Consider the following 12,500-nt stretch of genomic DNA (forward strand, 5'->3'; position numbering starts at 1 on the left):
CCACCCCCCAACCCACCCCTCTCCCCCTCCTCGCTTGGTAAGGAGAAAATGAACCTAGAGAGTGAGGGGCATAGAGGCGAAAATATCTTAGTCTAGGCTGGCCATCTCACCTTTAAGGACAGCGAGCTAGAGAGGTGAGTCATCCTGCGCCTCCCCTTCCCCCTCCCCCTCCCCCTCCCCTCCTAATTCCTGTCCTCTTCCCCCACCTACACTTCCTCTTTCCCTAGTGAGCTATTTTCCCCCTTTCCTCTTGCATTTTCATTTCTCCTTTCTGTTCCTCTTCCTCATTTACCTATCTCTCTTCCTCCCTATCCCTCCTCCCTTCTACTCTTCTTCCTCACTATCCCACTTCCCTCTACTTCCCTCCCTCTTCCTCACAAACACTTCCTCTTTCCCTACTATGCTGCATATTTCCTTTCCTCTTATATTTCATTTCTCCTCTTCCTCATTTATCTGTCTTTCCCTTCTCCTCTTCCTCGTTTGGCTCTTATCGTCATTATATTCCTTCCTCAAGTGTACTATTTATTTTCCCCTTTATATCTTTCCTTCTCTCCTTTTCCCCATTCATCAATAATTCTCCTTTCCTTCATTTTATTTTCATTTCTGTTCCCTTTCCCTCCTCTTCATTGTCCATCTATCCCGTTCCTTCATCTCTTATGCTATCCTTCCCACGAATACTATCACGTATTCTCAGCCTTCTTCTTCCCTATTATTCTTTATATTCATCTTATTTATACATTCTCCCTTTCATCATTCACTTTCAGTCATATAACCTTCCTCTACTCAATATATTGCCTTCACCACCACCACCACCACCACCACACACTGCTTTCACCAACACCACCACAAACATTACATTTACCACCACACCACACACACTGCCTTCACCACCACACACATACACACTGCCTTCACCACCACCACACACACACACACACTGCCTTCACCACCACCACACACACACTGCCTTCACCACCACCACACACACACTGCCTTCACCACCACCACACACACACTGCCTTCACCACCACCACCACCACCACCACCACACACACTGCCTTCATCACCACCACACACACACACTACCTTCACCACCACAACCACCACACACTGCCTTCACCATCACCACCACACACACTGCCTTCATCACCACCACCACCGTCATCATTCCACACACTCTCGCATCCTTCATTCTTCTTTCCATACATTTTTGTCTCTCCAGTGGTTCCTCTCTCTCTCTCTCTCTCTCTCTCTCTCTCTCTCTCTCTCTCTCTCTCTCTCTCTCTTTAATGCTACAGTATGTGCCCAGATCTCTCGAGAAGAACGGATCTTGAATTTGGCTTCCTATTTGTTCGTTTACTAGTAATGGTTCAGCCTTGGTTTCTTTCTTTTTTCTTTACACACACACACACACACACACACACACACACACACACACACACACACACACACACACACAATGATCTGGACGTTTAAGATAGAATGTGTGAGTAAATGACTGAGTTGCCTAATTAATGAATGAGAGAGAGAGAGAGAGAGAGAGAGAGAGAGAGAGAGAGAGAGGTGCTAAATATCAGTGACTTGTAATGCTAATTCTCAGCGATAAATGCTAAATAATCAAAGGCATAATTCCCAGCCTCTACGGACTTACAGTTATTACTCATGACCTTTAGGATGAGAATTGTCTTATAATTAATCCATGAGATCATCTCTAACTGTACCCCTCTCTCTCTCTCTCTCTCTCTCTCTCTCTCTCTCTCTCTCCATACCCCTAATTCTTCAATGCCACTTTTATAACACTTCCGATAACTAGGTAGAGTTAGCCTGCATCCCTTATTACAGAGTGCAGTTTGCAAGAATACAGGATATATGTGCATTTATTCATTTCCTACTCCCACTGCCACATCCTCTGATTCATTTATTCATTTCCTACTCCCACTGCCACACCCCGTGATTCATTTATTCATTTCCTACTCCCACTGCCACACCCCGTGATTCATTTATTCATTTCCTATCCCCACTGCCACACTCTCTGCATCATTTATTCATTTCCTACTCCCACTGCCACACCCCCTGATTCATTTATTCATTTCCTACTCCCACTGCCACACCCCTGATTCATTTATTCATTTCCTACTCCCACTGCCACACCCCCTGATTCATTTATTCATTTCCTACTCCCACTGCCACACTCTCTGCATCATTTATTCATTTCCTATTCCCATTGACACACCCACGCCCACACCAGCAGACTGAGATACTACCATGTGGATTTACAACACACTGAACCCTAAATAGTAATGGTATCTTAACTACTGCTGCTGCTGAGGACGCCTTCACGTGATGGCACCGATAGTCCTGCCCGACTCCACTGCCAGGTTATACAATCGTCCCTCAGCTCCCTCCCAATCCCCCGAAAGGAGGATGGTGGGACGCGGGAGAAGGGTAATCAGTCCATAATTCATATACTTGCATCAACACCACTATAGTCCTTTCAACTTAACCCGGCCCATATTTTCGTCCTTTTACAGCTTATTACACGGAGTTCGGTGCCAAAAAAGTGACAATGCTACGGCCCTACATCTTTCCATTGCACTTCTTCGTGACTAGCATCATATTCCAGTGTTAATCTATTGTCACAACTCAATATTGATGATCGAGATATGGCAATTTTAGGCCAAGTTAGAGTGAAAAGAGCACATAACACATACATTATCACCAACTACGCTAATCTGGCTCTACATACTCTCCATAGCACTTCTTCGTGACTAGTATCATATTCCAGTGTTAATCTCTTGTCACAACTGAGTATTCGCGATGGAGAGATGGCAATTTTAGGCCAAGTTAGAGTGAAAAGAGCACAGTGTACAAAGACTGGAATCATCACCCTAATATAAACTGTGAACTTCTTTCCTGACCTCTCCTCCATCACCCACACCCACACTTACCCTTATTTCAACCTGTCCCACCCACACCCACACACACTCCACCACCACCATCGCCCACACACCACCACCACACACACTGTATTCACCACTACTATCACCACCAACACCACACACACTGCCTTCACCACCACCACCACCACCAGCAACACCACACTGCCTTCTTCACCACTACCACCAGCAACACCACACTGCCTTCACAACTACCACCACCAGCACCACCACACCACCGCCACCACCACACACACTGCCTTCACCACCACCACCAAAACCACCACACACACTGCCTTCACCACCACCACCACACACTGCCTTCACCACCACCACCACACACACTGCCTTCACCACCACCACCACCACCTACACAACTCCTCTATACACACACACACACACACACACACACACACACACACACACACACACACACACACACACACACATTCCTGCATGACCCACGAGGGCTGGCTAAAGGTCGATGTGAGTCATATAACCAAAAACAGTGATGATGATAATAATGATCATGAAGACAAGGGGAATTTTATCACCACTTAAAAGTATTGGTTGTTTTTCTTATAGTTTCTTGCTTTGCTGTCTTTGAGCTCACAAAATTAGATAGGATGCTTACAGTCCTCTTTCAAACCAACAGCCATAAAAGGATCAATAGGTGTGTGGCTGTCTGCTGTCTTCGGTATTCCATTGTACTCTTTTGAACATATGGACAGACAAAGTACTAGAAATCTCTTTGTGGCTACCATCTCCGGGACTGATAGATAGATAGATAGATAGATGAGAGAGATAGACATGCAGACAGACAGACAGACAGGAGAGGAGAGGAGGGCAAGGTGGGTAAGGAGAGGAAAGGAGAGGAGGGCAAGGTAGGTAAGAAGAGGAAAGGACAGGAGGGCAAGGTAGGTAAGGAGGGGAGAGGAGGGAAAGGCAATGTAGGTAAGGAGTGTGAGGTGAGGGAATTGTTGCCAATCCATCCTAGTGTCTGGCTGAGCAGACCTACCAACCGCAGGCATGCAACCGCCCCTGCTGAGCCATCCCGTGCAATAAGCCGATGTTGCATTGCGGCGGACACTGCCTCGCCACGGGGAAAAGGTGTGGAGGTTAGGTTCCTGGGTGGACGTCGCATTTGCTTCTCTCCACCCAGCTAGCAGGGGCACCATAGCAGGCTCCACATCACCCTGTACTTCGGTTACATGATTACCACCCAGCGTTGTAAAGTGACAAAGAAAAGGGAAAATAGGAACAGAGGAGGGCAGACATACACAAAAAATGAGAATGAGAAAGTAAAAGTTCTTTCTCATTAACTACCGGTACCACACTGAGGTGAAGGAATGGAAAGGTGAGGAAAGGGAGGGAAGGAAATGAAATGGAAGGGAAGGGCAAAGCTGGGGAGGGAGGGGAGGAGGGCAAGGCAGGTTAGGTGAGTGATGGGAGGGCAGGTGAGGGCAGGTTGAAGTGAATGAGGGGAGGGGAGGGTTGAGTGAGTGAGGGGAGGCAATGCTTCATTAACTCAATATCATTAGTCAAACGACATTACTCCCTACACCCTACTTCCTCCCCTCCTCCTCTTCCCTTCTCCCTTCTCTCCCTCCCTCCCTCACACTACCCTTCCCTCCCTCTATCCCATGGAGGTATTTTTTTCCCCTCTATATCTCTATCCTTCCTACTTCCTTCTTTCCCTCCCTCTCTCTCTTACTCCCTACCTCCCTTCCTTCCTCCCTCCCCTAACATTACTTTCCTCTCTCCTCCACATGCATATATTCTCCTCCCATCTTCCACCCTAACTTCCTCCTCCACTTTCTCTACCCTTGCTCCCCACTTCCTTCTCTCTCTCTCTCTCTCTCTCTCTCTAAGACGTGGTTCTCATCCTGCCAAACCTGTTTCCTTCTCATCCAAATATCTTTCCTACCCCAGTCCTCTCTCTCTCTCTCTCTCTCTCTAAGCCTTCTTTCCTCCTTTTTCTCCACTCTCTTTTCCTTCTCTTCCCTCCAATCGCCTCCTGTCCTCCTCTCTTCTTCTCTTCTCTCCAAGTTCTCTTCTTCTATCGTTCTTCCTCTTCACTCTTTTTCTCTCTTCTCCTCACAAAACTATTTTCTCCCCTCTCTTTCTCCCTTCTCTTCTCCCCACCCCTCCGTTCATCCCCCCCCTCCCCTCTCTCTCTCTCTCTCCATCCTTTCTCTTCTCTCCTCCATCCATTCTTCCATCCTGCTTCTTTCTCTCTTACATCTTTCCTTTCTGGTTTCTTCCACCTCTCTCTCTCTCTCTCTCTCTCTCTCTCTCTCTCTCTCTCTCTCTCTCTCACTCCATCCTTTCTCCTCTCTCCTCCATCCATTCTTCCATCCTTCTTTCTCTCTCTCATCTTTCCTTTCTAGCCTCTTCCGCCCCCCCTTCCCTCTCTCTCTCTCTCTCTCTCTCTCTCTCTCTCTCTCTCTCTCTCTCGTTATATTAACCTCCCTCCATTCTTCCATTCTTCTTTCTCACATCTTTCCTTTCTGGTTTCTCCCCCCCCCTCTCTCTCTCTCTCTCTCTCTCTCTCTCTCTCTCTCTCTCTCTCAAACCAGTCCCTCGCCATATACAGCAACTGACTGGGAGTAATGTTGGTGCTCACGACACTCACTCTCTCACAAAACACGAAACCAAGCGAGTGAACACATATTAAAGTTTTATCTAAAGTTTCCTTATCTAAATGCCCCTCTATGACTAAATTCCTCACTGCACGATGCTAAGAACACGATAAAATAAGTATGAAAACACGAGTAAACACATACATAGGCTACACACACAAATAAACTTACACACACACACACACACACACACACATACAGACGTTCTCTCTCTCTCTCTCTCTCTCTCTCTTACACACACACACACACACCACAGGCAAAGAATATATGTATATGAATAAATAGGTATGTATATATTTTTAAAGCAAGACTACCTGATGTGGAATAAATCGCCTAAATGTGGGTGTTTGTGCCTCTGAGGTGGATTTAGGCTTATGGGGACTTGAATGGCGAGATTATTTTTATTAACGAAATTTATGCACACGACATGTCCAAAATCCTCTCTCTCTCTCTCTCTCTCACACACACACACACACACACACACACACACACACACACACACACACACGTCGAGCAAAACACAACACCTTCTGCCGATTCGCAAGCGCGGGTGTAAAAATAAAGGGGACGCTTATACAGTCTTGCTTTACCTACTGACGCCAAGCACTCATAAACAAACATAAAAAAAATAATATTCTTTCATAAAGATCCCGCGTCTCTCTCTCTCTCTCTCTCTCTCTCTCTCTCTCTAAAAGGCGCTAAGTGCTCATATCGTCAACAACAACAACAAAAACACTTGCACAACGAAAATTCTCTCTCTCTCTCTCTCTCAAAGGCGCTAAATGCTCATACCGTCACCCCAGAACACTTGCACAACGAAAATTCTCTCTCTCTCTCTCTCTCTCTCTCTCTCTCTCTCTCTCTCTCTTAAAAGGCGTTTAGCACTCATAAAGCCAAGGGGGAAAAAAAAGCAACGAAAATTCTCTCTCTCTCTCTCTCTCAAAAGAAAAAAAGCGCTGTGCTCAAAGCCAACAAAAAAAAACATGCAACGAAAAGCTCTCTCTCTCTCTCTCTCTCTCTCTCTCTCTCTCTCTCTCTCTCAAAGAATAAAAAAATAGCAGATAAGAGGGGCGAGCACTTCCTCCCAGAATCCACCCTTGACCTCCCGCTCTCACCCATTCATTGGTGGGCGCGCCATATTAGGTAGACTCGCTTGTATCACCCGCGACGCCCCGCCGTCAACACTCGTAGGCTCTCTCGCTAGTTGGCTGGATAGGTGTGAATGGCGGTGGTGAAAAAATAAAAAAAGATAAAAATGTTAATAACATCCCGGATACATGAAAAAAGAAAAATTATTAACATTCCGGGTATTTGAAACGGAGAAGAATATAAACCTGTGACGCCCAGACAACAACATTCGTAGGCTCTCTCGCTAGCTGGCTCGATAGGTGTGAATGGCGGCGATGAAAAAACAATAAAAAAGAGAAAAGAGATTAATAACATTCCGGATAAATGAAGAAATAAAGATACAAAGATAAAAAAAAAAATCCCGGATATTTGAAACGGAGAGGAATATAAACCCGTGACGTCCCGATAAAAAGATAAAAAAAAATCCTGGATATTTGAAACGGATAGGAATATAATAATGAAGTGAGAGTTATCGTACACCAATGCCTTTAAAATCTCGTTATTAAGCTCTCGATTATTAGGTGTTTGTGAATGGGGCTGATGAGGAGAAACAATGAACAGCTGAAAATATGAGAAAGTGAATGACTACTATGAGAAAGTTAGTGTATATTCAAGAAAGAAGAACATTGTTATGGTGGTAGGATTAGGTTAGTGTTTGTGGCTAGAGACGTGAGGAACATTTTGGAAATCTCAGCATATGTTTTGTTTTCTTTCTATGTTACCGAGGGAATTAGCTCTTGTCATCACTGTTATTGTGCACTGTTAATTTCATTGTATTATTTTGTGAGAAAATGTGAGTTCTCTCCTAGGATCAAGAATTATTGCATCAGATAATGTGAGTTCTGTACTAGGTTCTCGAGTTCTGGCCTTGCGCTGGTGGGAGGGTATTTCAGGACCTTTCTGCATCCAAGACAGTCATATTTCCAGTTTTAGTCAGTATCAGGCAGAGTGAGTGTGTGTGTGTGGAAGTCCATTTCTCGTCAGTGAAGTCAGTGAGCCAGCGGCATACGGACAGTGATACACAAAGTCTGCGACAGAGTAGTGAATCAGTCAGTAAGTGAGAGTCAGCCAGTGAATGAGTAGGCTAATGGTGGGTAAGGATAGAGTTAATGTGAGAGAAAAAGCTGTATCTAGAAGGAATAAAACCCGGAAGTGTGCAGCAGCCTTTGATTAACATCTCTGCCTGTCTACACGCCGTTCTCAATGTAGGCTATCAACGAACCTTACAGTGTAACAACTGGTGTTAGGAATGGTATTAATCCTAAGGTTGTAAAAACTGGTGTCAGGAGTGGGATGAATCCTAAGGTTATAACAGTATTAACCATGGACACTAGCTTTCTGGGGATGATGTCACTTGTGAATGGTGATGACAAAAACGAAGTGAAAACAAAAATAACACCGTAAGTAAAACACAGCACTCATAAACCAACAGACACCATGTTGAATGCTTCTTGGGCCTGTCTTCTCGTCGGCCAAGGAAGCTCCCTAACACATCCTAAGCTATTTATTTCGCTTACCACACCTTGCCATCCTCTTCTGTGTTACTTGAATCATTCCAATATCACCTACTCGGCATAAATAACATACACAACGATATTAGCCAGCCGTATCCAAAAATAAATATGGAAGAAAAAGGTGTTAGGGAGCTTCCTTAACCGACGAGAATAATGACAGGTGTTTGAGAAGCTGGGGAAAAAAAACTGCAAACATCCTTACAGTTACAGCAGGTCAACATCAGGTCATGCCGCTTCTTCTGCCCCCCCCCCCTCTCTCTCTCTGGGCGGTAAGGCTGTGAACGGTGTTGATAGAAACAGGAAAACAGGCCTTAAAAAAACTCATTCACAGGCTTGAAGCTGATAGGGAGCGAATGTGTGTGTGTGTGTGTGTGTGTGTGTGTGTGTGTGTGTGTGTGTGTGTGTGTGTGTGTGTGTGTGTGTGTGTGTGTGTGTGTGTGTAAGTAGGCGACTCGAATAACTAACAATTATTATTTTATTTAACACATCCTACACTGAACCTGGAACGATAAACTGCAAAAGATAAGAATCAGATGAAAATAAATGCTAAGGTGATAAGGGCGAAAGAGATGAGCAGCCACTGATGCAAAACATCCCAAAAAAGGTTCAGAAGGTTTGCCACATTTCACTTAACATTTTTACCTCTTCACCTTTTCACTTTCCTCTGCTGGCTAATATTCCTAAGCTGAGAGAGGCCTAGTATATTTCTCTTCCCTATTTTCACCTCTTCTGCTTCTACTTTCCCTCTGCTGGTTAATATTCCTAGGCTAAGAGAGGCCTAGTATATTTCGCTTCCCTATTTTCACCTCTTCTGATTCTCACTTTCCTCTGCTGGTTAATATTCCTCAGCTGAGAGAGGCTTGGGATATTTCTCTGCCCTATTTTCACCTCTTCTGATTCTCACTTTCCTCTGCTGGCTAATATTCCTAGGCTGAGAGAGGCTTGGTATATTTCTCTGCCCTAGTATTTCACCTCTTCTGATTCTCACTTTCCTCTGCTGGCTAATATTCCTAAGCTGAGAGAGGCTTGATATATTTCTCTGCCCTAATATTTCACCTCTTCAGATTCTCCCTTTCCTCTGCTGGCTAATATTCCTAAGCTGAGAGAGGCTTGGAATATTTCTCTGCCCTAATATTTCACCTCTTCTGATTCTCCCTTTCCTCTGCTGGCTAATATTCCTAAGCTGAGAGATGCTAGGTATATTTCTCTGCCCTATTATTTCACCTCCACTGATTCTCCCTTTCCTCTGCTGGCTAATATTCCTAGGCTGAGAGAGGCTTGGTATATTTCTCTGCCCTAATATTTCACCTCTTCTGATTCTCACTTTCCTCTGCTGGCTAATATTCCTAAGCTGAGAGAGGCTCAGTATATTTCTCTGCTGTATTACTTCACCTCTTCTGATTCTCACTTTCCTCTGCTGGCTAATATTCCTAAGCTGAGAGAGGCTTGGAATATTTCTCTGCCCTAATATTTCACCTCTTCAGATTCTCACTTTCCTCTGCTGGCTAATATTCCTAAGCTGAGAGAGGCTTGGAATATTTCTCTGCCCTAATATTTCACCTCTTCTGATTCTCCCTTTCCTCTGCTGGTTAATATTCCTAAGCTGAGAGATGCTAGGTATATTCTCTGTCCTAATATAACTCGAATCTCTCTCTCTCTCTCTCTCTCTCAGCATTTTCTCACCGCTACGTATTAAGTTATTTTAGGGCTTCTTTTGCCTTCAAGCGCCGAGCTGTAACAATGGATTTACACTAGAATATGATGCTAGTCACGAAGAAGAACTACAGGGCCGTATCATTGTCTTTCTCTGGCACAAACTTACAAGGAGTACGTTACACAAGGACGAAAATCTGGATCAAGTTAAGGTGAGAGGAGTATAGTCAAACTGGCCCTTCAATCTGACTATACCTGGCCATCACCTGAGCTAAAAGGGGTTAAGGATATTTGCCAAGTCAAGAAAAACTGACTATAGTTCGAGTCAATACTAGATAGACAGACAGACACATAGAGAGATACGAGTCGAGAGATTGATAGATGGATAGATGGATGGATGGATAGACGGATGGATATAGCGATAGATAGAGACAGATAGATAAATGGGTAGAGAGACAGAGGGATGGATGGATAGATAGATAGACAGATAGATAGATAGACGGATGGATGAAGACAGATCCAGTTATACACACACTGGCAAAAGGATGGATATATAGCCAGTGAATTGGGAAGTAGATAGATAGATAGACAGATAGATAGACAGATGGATAGACAGAAATAAAGATAGGCAAACATATATATAGATAGACAGATAGATAGACAGAAAGACAGACAGATAGATAGACAGATAGACAGACAGACAGATCCTGCACCTACCTGTCCCGCTGTATCGCAAAGCTGTAATCTGATTGGCTGATTGTCGACGTTCACCACAACTGCGAAAGATAAAAGAATTCCATTATTTAACATTATTTATATGAGAGGTGTGAGCTGGGGGGAGGGCAGTGAAATGGCGGGGGACAGGGCGACATGGAGGCGATTTGTTTGTGGCCGCCCCTTACGGGATAAAGGCGTCTGGCAATAGCTAGGCAAATAGAACATTAACATTTTTATCTCTTTTGTCCCATTCCTATTAAACACTGATTCAGATTTAGAAGTAGGCCTGAAGGCAGAATAGATAGAAGATAGATAGAAGATACATTACAGCAGAAGCAAATAATAATGATGATGATGATAATAACAATAATAATAATAATAATAATAATAATAATGAGAAGATAGATTACATCACCCGGAAATAATAATAATAATAATAATAATAATAATAATAATAATAATAACAGAAAAAAGATGAAGAACAGTGTAATCCTAGTTAATATTAATAATAATAATAATAATAACAATAATAATAATAATAATAACAGTAGTTTTTACAATTCGTTAAAAGCAACTCCACTCCATTCATATCGCAAGTTTAGATGGATAGACAAAGACAGATAGATACAGATAGATAGATGGATAGATACCATCCATAAAGAGATAGATAGATATAGATAGATAGACAGATAGATAACCCAGCACATCCTCCTCGGTGCAAAGTTAATAACAGCCTACAAGCAATAAATATACTAGCCTACGTTCAATGCTGTGCTTGCAGAATTGTAATACACCTACAGTATATTGTAGTCTAATGCTGTTAACTTTTACAGGGGGCGACATGACTGCAGTGGTTATCATTATTATTATTATTATTATTATTACCTCCGCCAAGATTATGTTTCTGCCAGCACTGGTTTGTTTGTTTGTTTGTCTGTTAGAAGGATTACTCAAAAAGTTAGGCCGGATTTTGATGAAATTTTGTGGAAGGGTGGGCCACGGGCCAAGAAAGAATTGATTAAATTTGGGGACAGATCCGGATCCTATATCCACGGATCCGGATCCGGATCCTTTTTAATGGCAATGGCATTGGCGGAGGTAATACCGGTATGTGCTCTGAGCTCATTCTAGTCATTGTTATCATTATCCTCCTCCTCCTCATCATCAACATCATTATTATTATTATTATTATTATTATTATTACACTCCTCCTCCTCCTCCTCATTATTATTATTATTATTATTATTATTATTAACATTATTAGTAAAGCTATGTTATCTTGCCGGACAATAATAAGGGGCCGTAAATAGCAATAATGAACAGATATTACTCTGACAGAGAGAGAGAGAGAGAATAACCGCACATGAAGAAGGAAGGTCAGAATTTCACAACACAGTTCTTTAACCTGTCTGAGAGAGAGAGAGAGAGAGAGAGAGAGAGAGGCAGGGGGGAGGGAGCAAGTAAAGGTATGCTGCGGTACGGATAAATGTCATAACTCGCACTACGGTACTGTACCATTTGTGATACCGTACAGTGAAAAAATTGATCTGGTACACTCTCTCACACGGCCCTAAATCCTCGACAGAATATCCAAGAGACTGTTTTGATTCATAGACAATAAATAAATAAATTAATCCTCGTAGCTTCGTCTCCCAGCCTAAACAATTATCATGTGCAGAAGTGAGATGTTCTGAAACTCAAATATCTCTAAATTCAAACACTCGGTAAGTTCTATGTAAGGTCAGACAGCAACGGTGGCAAGATATAACATTTCCTCTTTATTAAACCAGAAATTTAAGTAAGAGAAAAACATTTATAAACACAGGCGTGGATTCCTCATACGGCTGGCAGTCATGTGTTCCCGCGCCCACACACACATGACTTAACCCTGGCTGGTGGGGAAAGAGTAT

General features: G+C 43.3%; 1 protein-coding gene across 1 annotated transcript in view; it reads right to left on the reverse strand.

Annotated features, from left to right (window-relative positions):
- The window catches only part of LOC145398196 (cell division control protein 42 homolog), a 130,609-nt gene that overhangs the window by 110,784 nt on the left and 7,325 nt on the right, over window positions 1–12,500 (reverse strand). Inside the window, exon 2 of the mRNA XM_080271152.1 lies at window positions 10,591–10,649. Within this exon, the coding sequence (XP_080127278.1) occupies window positions 10,591–10,649 (59 nt within the window). The remainder of the gene's footprint in view (window positions 1–10,590; window positions 10,650–12,500) is intronic.

This window comes from Coenobita brevimanus, chromosome 44, assembly GCF_032717465.1.
Source record: "Coenobita brevimanus isolate Jiangsu-jjx chromosome 44, ASM3271746v2, whole genome shotgun sequence".
Lineage (NCBI taxonomy): Eukaryota > Metazoa > Arthropoda > Malacostraca > Decapoda > Coenobitidae > Coenobita > Coenobita brevimanus.